Source organism: Hyla sarda, chromosome 9 (genome assembly GCF_029499605.1).
Source record: "Hyla sarda isolate aHylSar1 chromosome 9, aHylSar1.hap1, whole genome shotgun sequence".
Lineage (NCBI taxonomy): Eukaryota > Metazoa > Chordata > Amphibia > Anura > Hylidae > Hyla > Hyla sarda.
In genome coordinates, this window is record NC_079197.1 from 61,033,382 (window position 1) to 61,054,601 (window position 21,220).

The following is a 21,220-nucleotide window of genomic DNA, read 5'->3' on the forward strand; positions in this document are numbered from 1 at the left end:
TGCTTACTCAACTTGGTGTTGAAACTTCTCCCTCCTCTGCGCATGCCTATAGCCATTGCTGAAAATGCAATACCATTCACGGTACTCTAAAGTCCAACAGCTGCTACCCACAGCAATCCCTAGCAAACAGAATAGTTGTGTGTGTGTGTGTGTGTGTGTGTGTGTGTGTGTGTGTGGCACCGGATTGCTGCTATCTGCAGCAAAGTAGCTTAGTAGTGATTCCCACACAGTGAGAGGGGATAACAGAGAACCCATGGCTACAGCATTCCAGATGTTAATGTACTTTCTTTTGCAGGAAAGGGTTAAATGAGTACTGCCATTTCAAATAACTTCTATGGTTTTATATTTGTAAATAGCTTTTGGTTTGTGTGTCTAAAGTAATCATGCACACCTATGTTCTATAGTGTAATTTTTCCCTCTCACTGAAGTAGATTGTATGTTGACGTTGTTTATATTTTCTTTAGATATTTAAGGAACGAGAAGAAGATTTAAGGCGCCTTTCCCGACCCTTAGACTGTGCCTGCTTTAGAACTTCTATTTGGGATGAGACATTATACAAGGTACAAGGTGCCTGACTTGTTTTGACTTAAGAGACAAAAGTATTAGTAACATAGTTCATGAGGTTGAAAAAAGACCAGAGTCCATCAAGTTCAACCTGTATCCCAAATGAGTCCCTACTGATTTGATCCAGAGGAAGGCAAAAAACCCTCACACTAGAGGTAAAAATTCCTTCCCGACTCCAAATATGGCAGTCAGAATAAATCCCTGGATCAATGTTCTGTCCCTATAAATCTAGTATACATAACCAGCGATGTTATTACTCTACAAAAATGCATCCAGACCCATTTTGAACTCTTTTTACAGAGTTCACTATGACCACCTCCTCAGGCAGAGAATTTCACAGTCTCACTGCTCTTACAGTAAAGAATCCCCGTCTGTGCTGGTGTAGAAACCTTCTTTCCTCTAAACGTAGAGGATGCCCCTTTGTTATAGATACAGTCCTGGGTATAAATAGATCATGGGAAAGATCTCTGTACTGTCCCCTGATATATTTATACATAGTTATTAGGTCTCCCCTAAGCCTTCTTTTTTGTAAACTAAATAACCCTAATTCTGATAATCTTTCTGGGTACTGTAGTCCTCCCATTCCCCATATTACTCTGGTTGCCCGTCTTTGAACCCTCTCCACCTCCACTACATCTTTCTTGTACACTGGTGCCCAGTACTGTACACAGTATTCCATGTGTGGTCTGACTAGTGATTTGTACAGCGGTAGAATTATTTCCTTGTCGTGGGCATCTATGCCCCTATTGATGCACCTCATGATTTTATTAGCCTTGGCAGCAGCTGCCCGACACTGGTCACTACAGCTAAATTTACTGTTAACTAAGACTCCTAAGTCCTTTTCCATGTCAGTCGTCCCAAGTGTTCTCACATTTAATACATAACCCCAGCCCAGATTTTTCCTCCCCATGTGCATTACCTTACATTTATCAGTGTTATACCTCATATGCCACTTCCCAGCCTAAGAGTTTAGTATCAGTTACAGAGTTACAGAGTTTAGTATCATCTGCAAAGATTGTTACTTTACTATTCAACCCCTCTACAAGGTCATTAATATATATATTAAACAGAACAGGACCCAAGACTGACCCCTGTGGAACCCACTAGTAACAGTCACCCAATCAGAATAAGTACCATTAATAACAACCCTCTGTTTCCTATCACTGTGCCAGTTACTTACCCACTTACACACATTCTCCCCTAGCCCCATCCTTCTCAAAAAGCTAGTACCTTAGCTTTCGTATATTTTCCAGTTTTGTGTGCTTTCTCTCTGCAGGCCTGGTCCAGCATTGTTTACCAGCTCATTCCTAATGTCCAGCAGCTCGAATCCAACCTACGTAACTTTGCCCAGATTATTGAGGCAGATGAAGTTCTGTTATTTGAGAGGGCAACGTTTTTGGTGAGTATTTGGTGAGTGCTAGGTGTACTTGCCTCTGATTATTTATGAGCAGAATATAATTTTTTGTGTCTTCTATATTCCAGGTCATTTCTCATTATCAATGTAAGGAGCAAAGGGACATTCACCGGTTTGAGAAGATAAGTAATATTATAAAGCAATTTAAACTAAGCTGCAGGTAAGACAGAAATTATATTGTTCTGGTCTTGTCCGAGTTTTCAGTCAATTTGATATATTTAAATTTTTGTATTTTTTTTATTTTTTTGTTATAAATCCAGCTGATGCTCTGTTTGTGTGTGTGTGTGTGTATAATCTCTCTCTCTCTCTCTCTCTCTCTCTCTCTCTCTCTCTCTCTCTCTCTCTCTCTATATCTACCGTATATCTACCGTATATCTACCGTATATCCCGGCGTATAAGACGACTTTTTAACCCCGAATTTTCTTCTGAAAAGTCGGGTGTCGTCTTATACGCCGGGTATTGAGGTCCAGGATAGGAAAACTTATGATTATCTGCCCGGGCCGGCTCCCGTGTGGCTGCAGATGGGGGCCGGCCAGAGCAAGTAAAAACTAATACTTTACACTAAAAACCAGGGGCCTCCAGCTGTTGTGAAACTACAACTCCCAGCATGGCAAAGGCTGTCCGGGCATGCTGGGAGTTGTAGTTTTACAACAGCTGGAGGCCCCCTGGTTTTTAGTATACAGTATTAGTTTTTAGCTGCTCTGGCCAGCCCCCGCCTGCAGCCACACACGGGAGCTGGCCCGGGCAGATAATCATAGGTATTCCTATGCCTGACATCCCTGTTTCCCGAAAAATCTTTTCGGGATATAAGGATGTCCGCCGGTCACTTACCATTCCCCGGCGGCGCGTGTCATCCTGTGATCCTCTTTCGGTCCTACAAATGTGGGGGGAGCTGCCTACAAATGTGGGGGGAGCTGCCTACAAATGTGGGGGGAGCTGCCTACAAATGTGGGGGGAGCTGCCTACAAATGTGGGGGGAGCTGCCACAAAAAAATATATAAATCTGATGGGTCAGCTAGAACATTTAAACAGTACAAAGAGCTTAAAAAAATCTGTAAAAATGTAATAAAAACAGCAAAAATTCAAAATGAGAGACAGGTGGCCAAAGAAAGCAAAACTAACCCTAAATATTTTTTTAGATATATAAATGCAAAAAACCAAGGACAGAGCATGTAGGACCCCTTAATAATGATAATGGGGAGGTTGTCACAGGCGATAAAGAGAAAGCGGAGCTACTGAATGGGTTCTTTAGTTCTGTATATACTAGGGAAGAAGGAGGAGCTGACATTGGACAGGTCAGTGCTGGTAACACATCATGTAATGTACTGAACTGGCTTAATGTAGAAATGGTACAAGGTAAGTTAAGTAATATAAATGTAAGCAAATCTCCAGGGCCAGATGGATTGCACCCAAGAGTTCTTAGTGAGGTAAGTTCAGTAATATCTGTACCCCTGTTCATGATATTTAGAGATTCACTGGTGTCTGGTATTGTGCCAAGGGACTGGCGCAAGGCGAATGTGGCGCCAATCTTCAAAAAGGGCTCTAGGTCTTCCCCAGGAAACTATAGACCGGTAAGTTTAACGTGCATTGTGGGTAATTTGTTTGAAGGACTTATACGGGATTACATACAGGAATACATAGGGGATAATAGTATTCTTCTCCGTCTGGAGAAGAGAAAGTTTAGTCTCAAGGGGCGACACGCCTTCTTTACCATGAGAACTGTGAACTTATGGAACAGTCTACCTCAGGAACTGGTCACAGCAGGAAAAATTTACAGCTTTAAAACAGGATTATTCCTGGAACAAAATAACATTAATGCTTATGAAGAAATATAAAATCCCTTCCCCAATATCGTGCCACACCCCTAACCTTCAATTCCCTGGTTGAACTTGATGGACATATGTCTTTTTTCGACCGTACTAACTATGTAACTGGCAACTTAATATGGGGGAACTGCCAACTTAATGTGGGGGGAACTATACTGCCTACCTAATTTGGGGGTACATGATGCCTACCTAATGTGGGGGGAACTACAAGGTACCGTACATCGCGGTAGGAGGGGTAGTCTTATATGGCGAGTATATCCCAAACTCTATATTTTAACTGTAAAAGTTGGGGGTCGTCTTATACGCCAAGTCGTCTTATACGCCGGCATATACGGTATATCTCTATCTCTATATATCTCTATATATCTCTACCTCTATCTCTCTCTCTATCTCTCTATCTATATCTCTATCTATATCTCTATCTCTCTCTATCTATATCTCTCAACGTGTGTGTGTGTGTGTGTATGTATGTGTATGTTCCAGCATCACGCCCAAACGGCTAAAGATATTAACATGAAACTTGGCACACATGTTACTTATATGTCAACAACAAACATAGGATAGGTGATTTAACCCTTACTCACCCCCATTTGCCAGTGGCAGGGTTTAGGTTTAAAGTCCCATACAAGTCAATGGGAAATATATGTTACTGCATATTTTGGTAATACTTGGTCACATGTTACTTAAATATCCACTTAATGCAAATCAATGGGAAATGTATGTCCCCACATAACTTCCGTACGGCTGGAGATATTTCAATAACTGGTACACATATTACGGGTCGCGATAGGAGGACCTCTATAGGAGGACCGGGATAGGAGGTTGGGGTATGAGGACTGGATATGGGGTTGAGATATGACAACAATATATGGGGATGGGATTTGAAGTAAAAAGCTTCTTCCTTTATTGATTTTCCTCCCAACAAGGATGAGGAAGGAAAAACCGGGCAACGCCGGGTACTCAGCTAGTGTGTGTATGTATGTATATATATGTATATATATGTATGTATGTGTGTGTATATATATATATATATATATATATATATATATATATATATATATATAATATATAATGTGTGTGTGTATATATATATATATATATGTGTGTGTATATATATAAACTCCAACGTGTGTATGTTCCAGCATCACGTTCAGACGGCTAAAGATATTAACATGAAACTTGGCACACATGTTACTTATATGTCAACAACAAATATAGGATAGGTGATTTAACCCTTACTCACCCCCATTTGCCAGGGGCAGGGTTTATGTTTAACCCCTTAAGGACCGTGGCTTTTTCTGTTTTTTCATTTAATTTTTCCTCCTTAACTTAAAAAAATCATAACTCTTAAAAATTTTCACCTAAAATTCTACTTTGTAATGACATCAGTCATTTTACCCAAAAATCTACGGCAAAACGGGAAAAAAAATCATTGTGCGACAAAATTGAAAAAAAATGCCATTTTGTAACTTTTAGGGGCTTCCGTTTCTACGTAGTAAATTTTTCGGTAAAAATGACAACTTATCTTTATTCTCTAGGTCCATACGGTTAGAATGATACTCTACTTGTATAGGTTTGATTTTGTATTACTACTGAAAAAAAAATCATAAATACATGCAGGAAAGTTTATATGTTTAAATTGTCATTTTCTGAGCCCTATAACTTTTTTATTTTTCTATGTTCAGGGGGCTATGAGGGCTGAAGTTTTTGTCGGTATCATTTTTGCATTGATCGGACTTTTTGATAGCTTTTTATTCATGTTTTCATGATATAAAAAGTGACAAAAAATACGCTATTTTGGACTTTGGAATTTTTTTTCGCGTACGCCATTGAACGTGCGGTTTAAAAAGCGGTATATTTTTATAATTCGGACATTTCCGCACGCGGCAATACCACATATGTTTATTTTTATTTACACTTTTTTTTTTTTTTTTTTTTATTCTTGGAAATGCCAGGTGATTAAAATTTTTATTAGGGGAAGGGATCATTGAAAGGGTTGTTGATTTTTTTTACACTTTTCTTATGCCATATTATAGCCCCTAGGGGGGGGCTATAATATTGCATGTACTGATCTTTAACAATGATTGATGCATCTCCTTAGGAATGCATCAATCAGTGTTTTCGGCGATTGAATGCTCAAGCCTGGATCTCAGGCTTGAATCATTCAATCGGCGAGCGGACTTAAGGAAGCAAGGTAAGAGACCTTCTTCCTGAAGTATAGCTGTTCGTGATGCCGCGATTTTTACCGCAGCGATCCCGAACAGCTCCCTGAGCTAACCGGCACATTTTACTTTCACTTTTAGCCGCGCGGCTCAGCTTTGAGCGCACGGCTAAAGGCTTAATAGCGCGCGGTGCCGCGCGCTATTAGCGGCGGGTCCCGGCTTCACTATGACGCCGGGCCTGCCGTGATATGATGCGGGGTTACCGTGTAACCCCGCGTTATATCATGGGAGCGGGACCAAGGGCGTAAGTTTACGCCCTTGGTCCTTAAGGGGTTAAAGTCCCATACAAGTCAATGGGAAATATGTTACTGCATAACTTCCAAATGGCTGGAGATATTTCGATAATACTTGGTCACATGTTACTTATATGTCTACTTAAAATATAGGATAGTTAATTTAACCCTTAACTAACCCCATTTGTGAGTTTCGGGGTTTTTGTTTATAGTCCCATGCAAATCAATGGGAAATATATGTTCCCACATAACTTCCAAACGGCTGGAGATATTTCAATACCTGGTACACATATTACAGAACGGGATAGGAGGACGGGATATGGGGTTGGGATATGACAACATTATATGAGGACGGGATGTGAAGTCAAAAGCTTCCTCCTTTGTTTATAACCAATAGCCCGCGGCACCGATCGTTGTTAACCTTCAGTTGATCACCGCGTCTAAAAATCTAAGTAAACGCTTCCCGGCAGCTCAGTCGGGCTGATCGGGACATCGCGTTAAAATCGCGATGTCCCCATCAGCTAGGACGCGAGTGGAGAACCCCTTACATTGCTCCGTCGCATCCGATCGGCGTTTGATTGCTCCAAGCCTGAGCCACAGGCTTGAGCAATCAACCCCCTATCTTGCTGATCCATGCAAAGCTATGGCTTTGCAGGGATCAGGGTAAAAGATCAGTGTGTGCAGTGTTATAGCCCCCTATGGGAGGTATAACACTGCAAAAAAAAAAGTAAAAAAAAAAGTGAACAAACGTCATTTAACCCCTTCCCTAATAAAAGTTTGAATCACCGCCCTTTTCACATAAAAAAAAAAACTAAAAAAAAACTGTGTAAATAAAAATTAAACATGTGGTTTCTCCACGTGTGGAAATGTCCGAACTATAAAAATATATTGTTAATTAAACCGCACGGTCAATGGTGTATGCGCAAAAAAATTCCAAAGTCCAACATATCGTATTTTTGGTCACTCTTTATATCAAAAATATTTTGAATCGATTCAGTATCGCCAAGTGAAAAATCGCGCAAATCGATTTCTTTTTTCTTTCCTTACATCCCTAGTAAATATGTCGAATTTTTGTTAAAATGGCGGGAACCCGCCCCATTTCGGAGACCACGCCCCCTTTTACAGGCAGCCACGCCCCCTTTTCCGTGTTTTCTTAGCTAAATGGAGTTAGTCTGTTTTTTTTTTTTTTTTTTTTTATTCTGGCGCATATTTTGGCACAGATTTGACAGAATCTGGCGCACAACCCGACAAAACATGTCTGGTTTGCAATAGTAAATGAGGGCCAAGGTGTTATTTTTACCGAAAAATGCACTGTATAGAAACGGAAGCTCCCAAAAGTTACAAAATTACATTGTTTTATTTTTTTTTTTTTAAATCTTCCTTACCTAGCCGCGCTCGGCAGGCCAGGTCTGGTGTCGGGTCTTGCCGGCTGCGGTCAGAGAAGCAGGTTGAGTGACGTCCTCTGCCGGCTGCACAGCGTCTGGGACGTTACTCATCATTCGCTGCAGCCGCCGCTGGTCAGTGTGGTGGCAGCAATCGCAGCCATTAGAATAGTCACAGCGGCAGCACCATTGAATGAGTGACGTCCCTGATTGTGCAGCAGAGCATAGGGGGGGGGGGGGGTGGTAATGATGAGCAGGGGGGGGGGCGGTAATGATGAGCAGGGGGGGTAATGATGAGGGTAAGGGGGGGGGATGGGTGTGGCGCAGGGGCTGATAAATGTGGCACAGGGGCTGATAAAAGGGGAGGAATGTTGTGGCACTGGAAGGGGGGACCAAACTGAAGTTCAGGCAAAATCAAAGTTAGAGGGATGATATGGCATTTAGTCTGTAAAGCTTAAGCTTCTTATCCCATTATCAAAATTTCCTATAACCTTTGCTAAACTCTCCACCCTCTCCCTGCTCTAACACCATCACACCCCTGCTCCCCCTCCCCTGTCTAGTCTTATCTTCAGTCTATGGCTCTATAGTAAAATTGTCTGTCCAGCGTAACCACTATTCTCACCTCTGCTCTCCAGCCCCCCCCCCCCCCTCCTCATCCTTATCTGTATCTATCGTCCTATTGCTATACAATTTATGGCCCAACTTAATGTCCATTCTCCACCAATGGAGATTTTGTGAGATAGAACCTGTGTTTTCTCCTTGTGAGCTCAGAAATGCTTATGACTTGATAAAGGGAGGAATCCCGAAAGCTTGTCTCTACAAAATCTTGTTAGTCCAATAAAAAAGGTATTACAAGATACTGCAACTACCGATGATTTTGCTTTTTGCATCACTGGAATAATACGGCTACTCCTAACTAATCTAATATATATATGCACTATCTTTTGCCCGCGGCTCTGCTCGCGTTAAATTTGGGGTAACCTAGATCTACTTTTTACGATCCTATAGTAATGTGGCCGCTCTGGGTAAAGTCTACAGGCATCAAAACAACCCGAATTCTTTTTACTTTGATTGCCGCGTCTAAAGAGTTAATGCCGGACATCTGCCGTAACGCCGATGTCTGGCATTAGCCAAGGGTCCTGGCTGCTGATAGCAGCCGGGACTGTGCAGTTTTGATGCGAGCTCAGCTCCTGAGCTCGCTTCATAATCCTCCCGTGCCGCAGCGCCGAGTATACCCCGTGTTCTGCGGCAAGGGGTTAATTCATACAACTTTGAACCCCCGTTTCATCCCTTCAGGGGTAGAATTTTAAGGAAACGTTAAAACACGTGTTTCTTTATTTCTAATTGTTAGCCTAAAAACAAAGTTTCATGCTTCTAGCTTCAAAAATGACGGACTTCCATACAAACTTTCAACCCCTTTTTCACCCCCTTAACCCTTTTAATGACTAAGGACGTATATTTACGTCCTTGGCTGGCTCCCGCGATATAACGCGGGGTCACGCGGTGACCCCGCGTCATATCGGGTCGGTCCCGGCATCTATCTGAAGCCGGGACCCGGGGCTAATAGAGCGCGGCAGCGATTGCGGTGCCGCGCACGATTAACCCTTTAGACGCGGTTGAACGCCGCTTCTAAAACAAAAGTGAAAGCTGCCCGGCTGCTCAGTGGGGCTGATCGGGACCACTGCAGTGAAAATCGGTGTCCCGATCAGCTGGGACACGAACGGAGGTCCTCTTATCTTCCTCCGGCGTGTCCCTTCGGTGATTGATTTGCTCCAAGCCTGAAATGCAGGCTTGAGCAATCGACCGCCGATAACACTGATCACTGCAAAGCTATGGCTTTGCAGGGAACAGTGCTGGCAATCAGTGTATGCAATGTTATAGACCCCTATGGGAGCTATAACACTGCAAAAAAAAGTGTTAAAAAAAAAAGTTAATAAGTGAAGGTTAGCTGGAAGAGCTAACCTAATTTGTGGGAGGAGTCTGGGCGTGATTTAAGCAGAGACCACAACTCTCGGGTCTCTGCTACAACACCGCGTTGCTTCCGGGTGTCAGCTTCCGGTCCGACACTCCCTCCCTTAGGGCGATGGAGGTTTGCAGGTAAGGGTGCGTTCGGGTGCCGGGGTTTAATTTTTCTGTTCCCACAGCCTGGTTTCAGGGCCTAGGGCTCGGCAGCTCACGGCCCTCTCACCTGATGAAGCGGTCGGGTCCCGCTCATAGCAGGCTGTTGGGTCTCTCGTACGGCCGCACAGAGCGCAAACAAGGCATCGTGCTTCTTGTTTACTTCCGGGCCGGCTCATGGGCTCGGAGCAACGGATGTCATAGTCCCGGACGTCGCTCCGGGCTCCCAGGAGTGTATGGAGGCAGCACGGGGGGGCTGCGTCCGAGTTTTTTTTTTTATGTCAAGTTAGTACTTTGGATTGATGGCATATCAGCCGTGTAGGAGGTGCTGCGGGGTTCTGTCGCCTGGTCTGGCATGTGCGTGTTGGCGCGGGGCATGTCAGGAGGCTGCGCTCGGTTTCCTTGCGCTGACATGCACACCTCGGAGCAAACTGAGGGAAAACCAGGGATTGCGCCAGCACTGGGATATGATGAGCCTGTTGCCCGGTCCTGTCTCCCTGGACCATGGGGCGTACGGGGGCACTGTCAGCATCCTGTGTGCACATTATGGGTACCAGTCATGGGCACTCCTTATTGACTGACAAGGGAGTCAGGACGGCAGCTTCATGATCAGCACAGGCTGTCCAGGTTGGTGGTAGTAGGGTTCGCTTATTGAGGTTTTTCATACAAATCATTGTATTCATCATGTCACCATGTTAGTAGATACGTAGGTTAAGTATGTACACCTAATCGTATACACATGCGGGTGGGTAGACACATACTCACGTATATTACATTTTCGATATGGGTTAGCACGTGCTTAACCTTACCGATAGGATTGGTCGTTTTCGCTAACACATACTAGTTTTGCAGTCACGTTTCTTCTGGCACAATATTTAAGGTTACATCGGGTTTTCGGATTGAGCTACGCTGACATGGCACATTCACGTTATTTATTTCAGATCCTATCCGAAGAGAGAAACCACTCCCACACGTAAATTTATCTATATATATTGTACTAGGGATTCTGAGTATGTACCGTTTTCTTTATATCCGGGGGTTCATCATCTGGGTTTTTAACAGACTACTTGGTAACTTAGTTTCTGCACCATTTTACATTGCAGGTTAATCCTCTGTCTCTTTCTGGGCTTCGTAAGCCTATTCCTATTCCAACTTCAAGGTAGCCTGCTATTCATTTACAATATCTTTATCGCACGTTTTGGGGATCACTGGGCTAGCAGCACTAATTGTTTTATTTTCTTTAGAAAAGGTCCAGAGCACACTTCGTGAGTATTAAGGACTGGAGAATTATTTATTTTTACACAAATAGGGTGTTATTTAACCCCTTAAGGACCCAGGACGTATTAGAACGGCCTGGCACCCTGGGCTGTTTCTCCGGTCTCTGCCGCGCCCTGGGCAGAGATCGTAAGCGGATGCCTGCTGAAATGCTTCAGCAGGCATCCAGGGCAAATGCCGAGGGGGGCCATGTCTGCCCCCCATATCGGCGATCGCTGCAAATCGCGAGGGAAATCGCCCCTGCGATCTGCGGTGATACCGGGCTGATCGGGTCTCTGGGACCCGACCGCCCGATAATTTTGCATGATCCCGGTTGTCACCGACAGCCAGGACCATGCTGGAGTAAAGGAGCGAGGTGGCAAGCCTGCCACCTCCTATCCCCTGCGATCCGTCGGTTAGCTAACCGACCAATCGCAGGGGGGGGTTACTTCCTCCCGCCCTGCCCGGCCCCTGGAAGTCCGGAGAGGACGGGAGGAAGACCGGAGAACGCGACGGGGGAGTGCTGGGGACCGGCCCCGGTACTTACCTCGTCCCGGCGATGAAGACGGCGGCGACAGGTGAGTTCCTCTTGAGCCGCGGTCAGGGCCCTTTACAGCAATACACGTCGCCGTAAAGCGACATGCATTGCTGTAATGGGACCCTGTATGCTACAACTCCCAGCATGCCCAGACAGCCCTTGCAACATCTGGAGGTCCACAGTTTGGAGATCACTGTGCCCTTCCAGATGTTGCAAAACTACACATCCTCAGCATGCCCTTACTTTCCAGGCATGCTGGGAGTTGTAGTTCTGTAACATCTGGCCCTTCAGATGTTGCAGAACTACAACTCCCAACATGCCTGGACAGTTTTGGCATACTGGGAGTTGTAGTTTTGCAACATCTGGAAGGGCACAGATTGGGAACCACTGTATTAGTGGTCTGAAAACTGTAGTCCTCCAGATGTTGCAAAACTACAACTCCAAGCATGCTGGGAGTTGTAGTTCGGCAACATCTGGCTCTAAAGATGTTGCCGAACTACTACTTCCAGCATGCCTGAGAATGTTTGGGAGTTGTGGTTTTGCAACAACTGGAGGCACACTGGCAATCAGTGTATGCAATGTTTCCCAACCCGTGTGCCTCCAGCTGTTGCAAAACTATAACTACCAGCATGCACTGATAGACTGTACATGCTGGGAGTTGTAGTTTTGCAACAGCTGGAGGGTACATTCACATGGGCAGGGGGCACACAGTGAGTATAAGGCTGCAAGTTTGCGATGCAGCAAATTTTGTGCAGCGGCTCAAACTCGCAGCGGGAAACTCGCTGTGATCCCCCGCCCGTGTGACTGTACCCTAAAAACACTACACTACACTACACGAACACAAAATAAAATAAAAAGTAAAAAAACACTACATATACACATACCCCTACACAGCCCCCCTCCCCAATAAAAATGAAAAATGTCTGGTACGCCACTGTTTCCAAAATGGAGCCTCCAGCTGTTGCAAAACAACTCCCAGTATTGCCGGACAGCCGTTGACTGTCCAAGCATGCTGGGAGTTTTGCAACAGCTCAAGGCACCCTGTTTGGGAATCACTGGCATAGAATATCCCTATGTCCACCCCTATGCAAATCCCTAATTCAGGCCTCAAATGCGCATGGCGCTCTCACTTTGGAGCCCTGTTGTATTTCAAGGCAACAGTTTAGGGCCACATATGGGGTATCGCCGTACTGGGGAGAAATTGCCTGACAAATTTTGGGGTGCTTTTTCTCCTTTCACCACTTATGAAAAGGTGAAGTTGGGGTCTACACCAGCATGTTGGTGTAAAAAAAATTTTACACTAACATGCTGGTGTTGCCCTATACTTTTCATTTTGATAAGAGGTAAAAGGGGAAAAAAGCCCCCCAAAATTTGTAATGCAATTTCTCCCGACTACGGAGATACCCCATATGTGGGCGCAAACTGCTCTGGGGGCGCACAACAAGGCCCAGAAGGGAGAGTGCACCATGTATATTTCAGGTGATTTGCACAGGGGTGGCTCCATGTGACCCCATTTCGGAAACTACACCCCTCACGGAATGTAATGAGGGGTGCAGTGAGACAGATCTTTGGAACAGTGGGCTGTGCAAATTCAAAATTTTGTACAGCCCACTGTTCCAAAGATCTGACAGATACCAGTGGGGGGTAAATGCTCACTGTACCCCTTGTTACATTCCTCAAGGGGTCTAGTTTCCAAAATGGTATGCCATGTGGGGGTTATTTTGCTGTCCTGTCACCATAGGGGCTTCCTAAATGCGACATGCCCCCCGAGCAAAATTTGCTCTCCAAAAGCCAAATATGACTCCTTCTCTTCTGAGCATTGTAGTTTGCCCATAGTGCACTTCAGGTCAACTTATGGGGTACCTACATACTCAGAAGAGATGGGGTTACAAATTTTGGGGGTAGTTTCTGCTTCTAACCCCTGCAAAAATGGGAAATTTGGGACACACACGTTTTAGTGAAAAACATATATATTTTTTTTTACGTACGCAAAAGTCGTGAAACCCCTGTGGGGTATTAATGCTCACTTTATTCCTTGTTACGTTCCTCAAGGGGTCTAGTTTCCAAAATGGTATGCCATGTGGGGGTTATTTTGCTGTCCTGTCACCATAGGGGCTTCCTAAATGCGACATGCCCACCGAGCAAAATTCGCTCTCAAAAAGCCAAATATGACTCCTTCTCTTCTGAGCATTGTAGTTCGCCTGTAGTGCACTTCAGGTCAACTTATGGGGTACCTCCATACTCAGAAGAGATGGGGGGTTACAAATTTTGGGGGGTATTTTCTGCTATTAACCCTTGCAAAAATGTGAAATTTGGGGGGAAACACACATTTTAGTGAATTAAAAAAAAAAAAATTGTACATATGCAAAAGTCGTGAAACACCTGTGGGGTATTAAGGCTCACTTTATTCCTTGTTACGTTCCTCAAGGGGTCTAGTTTCCAAAATGGTATAGCACGTGTTTTTTTTTTTTTTTTTTTTTTTTTTGCTGTTCTGGCACCATAGGGGCTTCCTAAATGCAACATGCCCCCCAAAAATTTCAGAAAAACGTACTCTCCAAAATCACCTTGTCGCTCATTCGCTTCTGAGCCCTCTACTGCGCCCGCCGAACACTTTACATAGACATATGAGGTATGTGCTTACTCGAGAGAATTTGGGCTACAAATATAAGTATACATTTTCTCCTTTTACCCCTTGTACAAATTCAAAAATTGGGTCTACAAGAACATGCGAGTGTAAAAAATGAAGATTGTGAATTTTCTCCTTCACTTTGCTGCTATTCCTGTGAAACACCTAAAGGGTTAAAATGCTGACTGAATGTAATTTTGAATAATTTGGGGGGTGCAGTTTTTATAATGGGGTCATTTGTGGGGTATTTCTAATATGTAGACCCTTCAAATCCACTTCAAACCTGAACTGGTCCCTGAAAAATTGTGAGTTTGGAAATTTTGTGAAAATTTATGATGCAAACATAAAGTGGACATATTGTATATGTGAATAAAAAAAAATAATTTTAAATATCCATTTTCCTTACAAGCAGAGAGCTTCAAAGTTAGAAAAATGCAAAATTTTCTAATTTTTCATCAAATTTGGGGATTTTTCACCAAAGACAGGATGCAAGTTACCACAAAATGTTACCACCATGTTAAAGTAGAATATGTCACGAAAAAACAGTCTCGGAATCAGAATAACTAAAAGCATCCCAGAGTTATTAATGTTTAAAGTGACAGTGGTCAGATGTGCAAAAAATGGCCGGGTCCTAAGGTGTAAAATGGCTGGGTCCTTAAGGGGTTAAAGCTAGGTGTACATCGGTATGCATTCATGGATGTGTTTTATAGATAGACACCGTGATGGTTAGCAGTAGATATGCACACAGGGGGATCTTATCTTGCGGCGGATTGCCTAGTCATTCCTCGAGTCCTTATGTCTTAATTATATATACAAGATTGTAAGTAGAGGTTGACTGCCCGCGGTAATCCTCGCACCTCGTAATCTGACGTATTGTCACATATAGGTTACCTGTCTTGTCATAAATCACTCCTAGAGATTGATTGTCTTGTCAATCAACGTGCCTCATGTCGTTTCTTTTCCACAGCATCGGTTTCGTTTTGTCAGGTCAATCCTGACAGTACGTTATTGTCTTTCAGTAGATGTCTTACGTGGAAGAGAGTGTAGAAGGGGCCGCTGCCACTCCTTCCACTGCTCCCCCTTCACCAGCAAGCTCTTCGTCTGGCAGGAACGCAATGACGCTTAGGTCCTGGACCATCCCTAGAATTACGGCTGAACTTCGTCGTCGGGGAATTCCCTTCCCTGCCACCGCAAGGAAAGCCGAATTATTCAGGATCCTGAATTCCCACGAAGCTCATAGTTCTCATAGCCAAGAAGATCGTGATCCAGTATCTCTTGTACAGATCCATAAGATCTTAAACACTTTATCTACCTCGATGAACGAGATGCAAGATAGGTTAGCTGCTTTGGAGTCCCGGCCTACTGCCACTACCTCGGCAATCCCCCCCGGGTCTTCCGGTCCCTCACCGACAGCAGGAAGCTCCGCGGCCGTGGGCTTGGCAGGTTCAGGGGCTGGAACGCCACCAGTGGCAGCAGCCACTCCAGTCATTGCATCAGACCCACCGGTTGCTTCCAGCTCGAGAGTGGTCGTACCTACTCCAAATTCATCAGCCGGGTCGAGTTTCGCAGGTACGTCCTCTCAGTCATTCAGCCTCATCCCGGCGCATTTTATTCCGGAAGCCATCAGGAGAGACATCCTAGAAGGGAAAGATGTTAATTTAGCATCTCTCCTGTGGCTTCTCAGGACATCGTTGATAATAAAACCTTCGCCTGCGGTGAGGTCTCAATTGTGGTTAAGGCTAGGAACCCCAGACTGAATAAGAAATTGAACATTCCCGAGTTTGTCCTGGCTTTTGGTCTGTTCAGAGATGTGTGCGCTGCCAGTCCCCACAGGCGCATTGAACTGGACCAATACCTACACTAACTTGTGGATCTTGGTTACAAGTACGGAGGATTCGCATTCTAGGACTATCATTGCTCCTTTTCTGCGAAAGCCGCTTCAACATTGACCCAATTTCAGCAAGTTACAAATTGGGCCGTTCTGGATACAGAACTATTTTGCAGGCACTTTGCTGGCCTTAGGGCACCGTTATGTGCCATTTGTCAATCATCCACGCACGCCACGAGTTGGTGCACTAACTCGACAGCCTGTACCTCGGCAGCAGAAGGTGGAGCGACCTCCAAGTCACAGTCAGGTTCCTCAGTGGACAAATTAGGCAGGCCTGTTCACTATCTAGGGAACGCGCAGATATGCAACAATTTCAACCACTCATCATGCTGATCTAGCCAGTGCCGATTGTTGCATGTCTGCAGCGTCTGTCATCGAGCTCACCCCAAGAGCCAATGCCAAAAAAAAAACAGGACCGGAGGCATGACTAAGCGGCGTAAACACCTTAGTCCTCAGAGAGTACCTCCAGGGTCATCCGGCCCCTGATCTGGTGGATTTCCTGTGCAAAGGCTTTGAGTTGGGGTTTTATATAGGCCTGGTTAGTTTACCCCAGGAAACGTTTGAATGCCGAAACTTGCAATCAGCTTCTGCCAACCCTGGGATTGTCACGGAATTGTTAAGGAATGAGGTTGTTAAAGGCTTTGTCATCGGTCCTTTCCCCAGGGCTCTGTATAACCAGTGGAGGGTGAGTCCCATCGGAGTCGTACACGGCAAATTCTCTAATAAATTTCGTATGATTTGTCTGCCCCCCTTTCTTGCAATATTCCTAGCCTCAACTCTTTGATACCATCAGAAGAGTTCACAATGAAATACACTTCGTTAGATGCAGCCATTCAGCGTATTCTGGACCTTGGCCCTGGCACCTGGTTATCCAAAGCGGATATTACCGACACGGGTGTTGGTTAATCAGTGGTCCTGTGCCACTGTTGTTCACTATCTAGATGACTTTCTGTTACTTGAAAGTCCGAATGATGTACCTAAAGATCTACAGACACTTTTGTCCGTGTTCAGTTGCTTGAAGGTTCCAGTGGCCAACAAGAAAGTGGAAGGTCCCTGTACTTCCTTAATCTTTCTGGGGGTGGTATTGGACACCGTAAACATGGTAGCCAGATTACCACAAGAGAAATTAGACCACATTCGTACAGTCATCCACGGCATGGCTCGCTCCCTGGTCACGAACAGACACCAGTTACTGAGTCTTCTAGGTATGCTCAACTTTGCTATGAGGATCATTCCTCAAGGCCGGTCCTTCGTTTCCCTTTTACTGGCCCTGTTGCCGTCAGCTCCGGAAATGGACTCCCCGGTGGTCCTCGGTCAAGCAGCAAAAGCTGATCTGGTAATGTGGGACCAGTATCTCACAAATTGGAACAGCATATCCATGTTTATTCCTTCAGCTAATAATTCCTCACCAGTAGTTATTACCGATGTGGCCGCCTCAGCTGGTTATGCCGCTATTTTCAACAATCACTGGGCACCGTAACTTCTGGCTCTACCAGAGTTTTCCACTACTTCAGCCCTGTTTGAGATTGTCCCGATAGTCACAGCAGCTCAAACTTCGGGACACTTATGGCAGGGTCACACAGTAGTGTTTCATACTAATAATACAGCTACTCGAGACATAATCCAGAAAGGCAGATCCAGATCATTGACCATTATGTCTTTCCTGCGCAGGTTAGTTCATACAGCCTTAATGGGGAAGTTTAACATAGAGTGTGTGTATATATTGAAGGTAGTAGGAATACAGCTGCTGATGCACTCTCACGCTTAAATTTGCAGGTTTTCCGACAGGTCATGCCACAGGCGGACAGGGTAGTCACACCAGCACCTCCCCTCAGCTCATTGACTCTGGACTAAGAACTCATTTGTTAGGGGCTTTACAATTGATCAACAACTACTTAGCTGTCAACACAGCCAGAGCCTACAAGGTTGCCTGGAATACTTTTCTTAAATTTACACATAATCATCCGACTTCTTCTCCCTTCGACATCCAGTACATCCTAGCCTTTACATCATTTTGCCACTCTTCTCTCAAATGATCTCACAGTACCATTCACATTTATCTAGCAGGCGTACAACATTTCCGTTCGTTAAATAATCCTAGCTTACCTTCTATTTTGGGCACACACCCCATCAAAGCAGCTTTAAAAGGAATCCAAAAGTCTGAGAAACCCAAGTCGCCATCCAGAGTCCCTGTATCTGCTGCGGAATTCCAAACGTTTAGTGGTATCCTCAACGGAAACCAGTTTGGGGTTTCGGCTAGCCTGGTCATTAAGGCAGCTATTTACTTGGCGTTCTACGGGTTTCTCAGGCCAGGTGAATTCACCAAAACCAATTTATAAATCCCACACTTTACAAGTTAGGCATCTTACACCTGATGGACCCGGTTTCAAATTGCAGTTAGGTAGAACCAAAACACCGCAAACTAAGCAGGTTGATGTCAACTTCTTCCCTTCTATTAATCCGTGGTGTCCTGTAAAGGTCTTACAACAACTGTCGACGCTACTACACAACATATCTCCTGACTTCCCGTTACTGCCTTTTCCAGTGTTCCCCCTGAGATTTTATTAGTCACATACGTATTCTAACACGTACCGCGGGAATGGATCCTTCCACGGTGTCGGGCCATTCTTTCAGGATGGGGGCCGCATCCTCAGCCTCGAGACATTCCATACGTTCACACATCATCAAAAACCTGGGAAGATGGAGTTCTCCGTGTTTTTCACAGATACATACCTAATCCCCAGAAGGAGATGGCCAAAGCATTTACCCAGTTGGCTTGTGTGTAACTTGTTATCATAGCGTTGATAAACTATTGTTATTTACCTATCAGTTGGTGTTTTGCCCTCTTCTTATAGGCTACCCTAGTCGGCCATCCCGGCACACCTCTGGCTTGTTAAGTTATTAATTACCATGTTTGCTTAATATTGTAGAGCAGGTTCCTGTTTCCGGTTTAGGGAGTAGGTATGTTTATAACCATTTCACATATGTTAACTTGACCACAACAGTGATTTAACCCTTTCCTTAATAAAAGTTCAAATCACCCCCCTTTTCCCATAAAAAAGCATGTAAATAAAAATAAATATAAACATATGTGGTATCACCGCGCGCGTAAATGTCAGAACTATAAAAATATATCATTGATTAAACCGCACAGTCAATGGTGTACGCGCAAAAAAATTCCAAAGTCCAAAATAACATATCAAAAAGTCTGATCAATATAAAAATGGTACCACTAAAAAGTCAGATCACGGTGCAAAAAATGAGCCCTCATACCATCCCATAGGCAGAACAATAAAGTTATAGGGGTCAGAAGATGACAATTTTAAACGTATAAATTTATGTGCATTTACTTTATGATTTTTTTCCAGAAGTACGACAAAATCAAACCGAAATAAGTAGGGTATCATTTTAATCGTATGGAACTACAGAATAAAGATCAGGTGTCATTTTTACAAAAAATGTACTGCATAGAAACAGAAGCCCCCAAAAGTTACAAAATGGCGTTTTTTTTTTCAATTTCGTCGCACAATGATTTTTTTTCCCCGTTTCGCTGTAGATTTTACGGTAAAATGACTGTCACTGCAAAGTATAATTGGTGGCACAAAAAATAAGCTACCATATGGATTATTAGGTGAAAAATTTAAAGGGTTATGATTTTTAAAATGTGAGGAGGAAAAAACTTAAGATCAAAAACCGAAAAACCCTGCGTCCTTAAGGGGTTAAGGGTGTTATTTGGAAAAATCCTTTATTATTCCTCATCTTAAAAAAAAATTAAAAAAAAATAAAAACATCTGTGAAAAAATTCAGCTTTCTAGGTCCAAGGGTTTAGGCTGGGCATTGATGAGTCAGTGAGTCAGGCCTTCTCTTTTTATATTTTATATATATACTAGCTTTTGCCCGCGGCTTCGCTCGCGTTAAATTTGGGGGTAACATACATTTACTTTTTACGATCCTATAGTAATGAGGCCACTCTGGGTAAAGTCTATGGGCATCCAAACAACCCGAAACATTACATTTGCTGTTTCATGGAATTGAAGATCGACATCCTTTGAGGACTTTCACAGAGTCTGCGTGCAGAGGAACCCGCCTTCTCGCACTGCTTATATACTGTCAACAGTCCTCCTCTCTCGACCTCCTCTCTCGACCTATCCCGTCGTCCTATTTCTAACTCCTATCCCGACCTCCCATCCCGACCTGTAATATGTGTACCAGGTATTGAAATATCTCCAGCCGTATGGAAGTTATGTGGGAACATACATTTCCCATTGATTTGCATGGGACTTTAACCCCTTGGGGACGGAGCCCATTATGACCCTAAGGACGGGAGCATTTTTTGCAAATCTGACCACTGTCACTTTTAAGCATTAATAACTCTTGGATGCTTTTACTTTGATTCCAAGACTGTTTTTTCGTGACATATTCTACTTTATGGTAGTGGTAAATTTTCGTCTATACTTGCCTAATTTCTTGGTGAAAAATTAAAAAATTTGCTGAAAAATTTGAAAATTTTGCATTTTTCTAACTTTGAAGCTCTCTGCTTGTAAGGAAGATAGACATTCCAAATAAATTATATATTGATTCACATATACAATATGTCTACTTTATAAGTTGACATATTTTTACTTTTGGAAGACATCAAAGGGCTTCAAAGTTCAGCAGCAATTTTCAAATTTTTCACAAAATTTTCAAAATCTGAATTTTTCAGGGACCAGTTCAGTTTTGAAGTGGATTTGAAGGGCCTTCAAATTTGAAATACCCCACAAAGTATCCAAAAGGACATTCAGTAAGTTTGTTAACCCTTTAGGTATTTCACAGGAATAGCAGCAAAGTGAAGGAGAAAATTCAAAATCTTCATTTTTTACACTTGCATGTTCTTGTAGACCCAGTTTTTGAATTTTTAGAAGTGGTAATAGCAGAAAAAGCCCCCCAAAATGTGTAACCCAATTTCTCTCGAGTAAGAAAATACCTCATATGTGTATGTAAAGTGTTCGGCGGGCGCAGTAGAGGGCTCAGAAGGGAAGAAGCAACAATGGGATTTTGGAGAGTGAATTTAGCTGAAATGGTTTTTGAGGGGCATGTCACATTTAGGAAGCGCCGATGGTGCCAGAAAAGCAGAAAACCCCACATGGCATACCATTTTTGGAAACTACACCCC

General features: G+C 43.8%; 1 protein-coding gene across 5 annotated transcripts in view; it reads left to right on the forward strand.

The window, feature by feature from the left end:
• LOC130291604 (ras-related GTP-binding protein A) overlaps positions 1 to 21,220 on the forward strand; it is a 1,042,086-nt gene that overhangs the window by 982,894 nt on the left and 37,972 nt on the right. For all 5 annotated transcript variants that reach the window (XM_056540559.1, XM_056540557.1, XM_056540558.1 and 2 more), the window contains 3 exons: positions 465 to 560; positions 1,841 to 1,963; positions 2,047 to 2,138. In XM_056540559.1, coding sequence (XP_056396534.1) covers positions 465 to 560; positions 1,841 to 1,963; positions 2,047 to 2,138 — 311 coding nt within the window. The remainder of the gene's footprint in view (positions 1 to 464; positions 561 to 1,840; positions 1,964 to 2,046; positions 2,139 to 21,220) is intronic.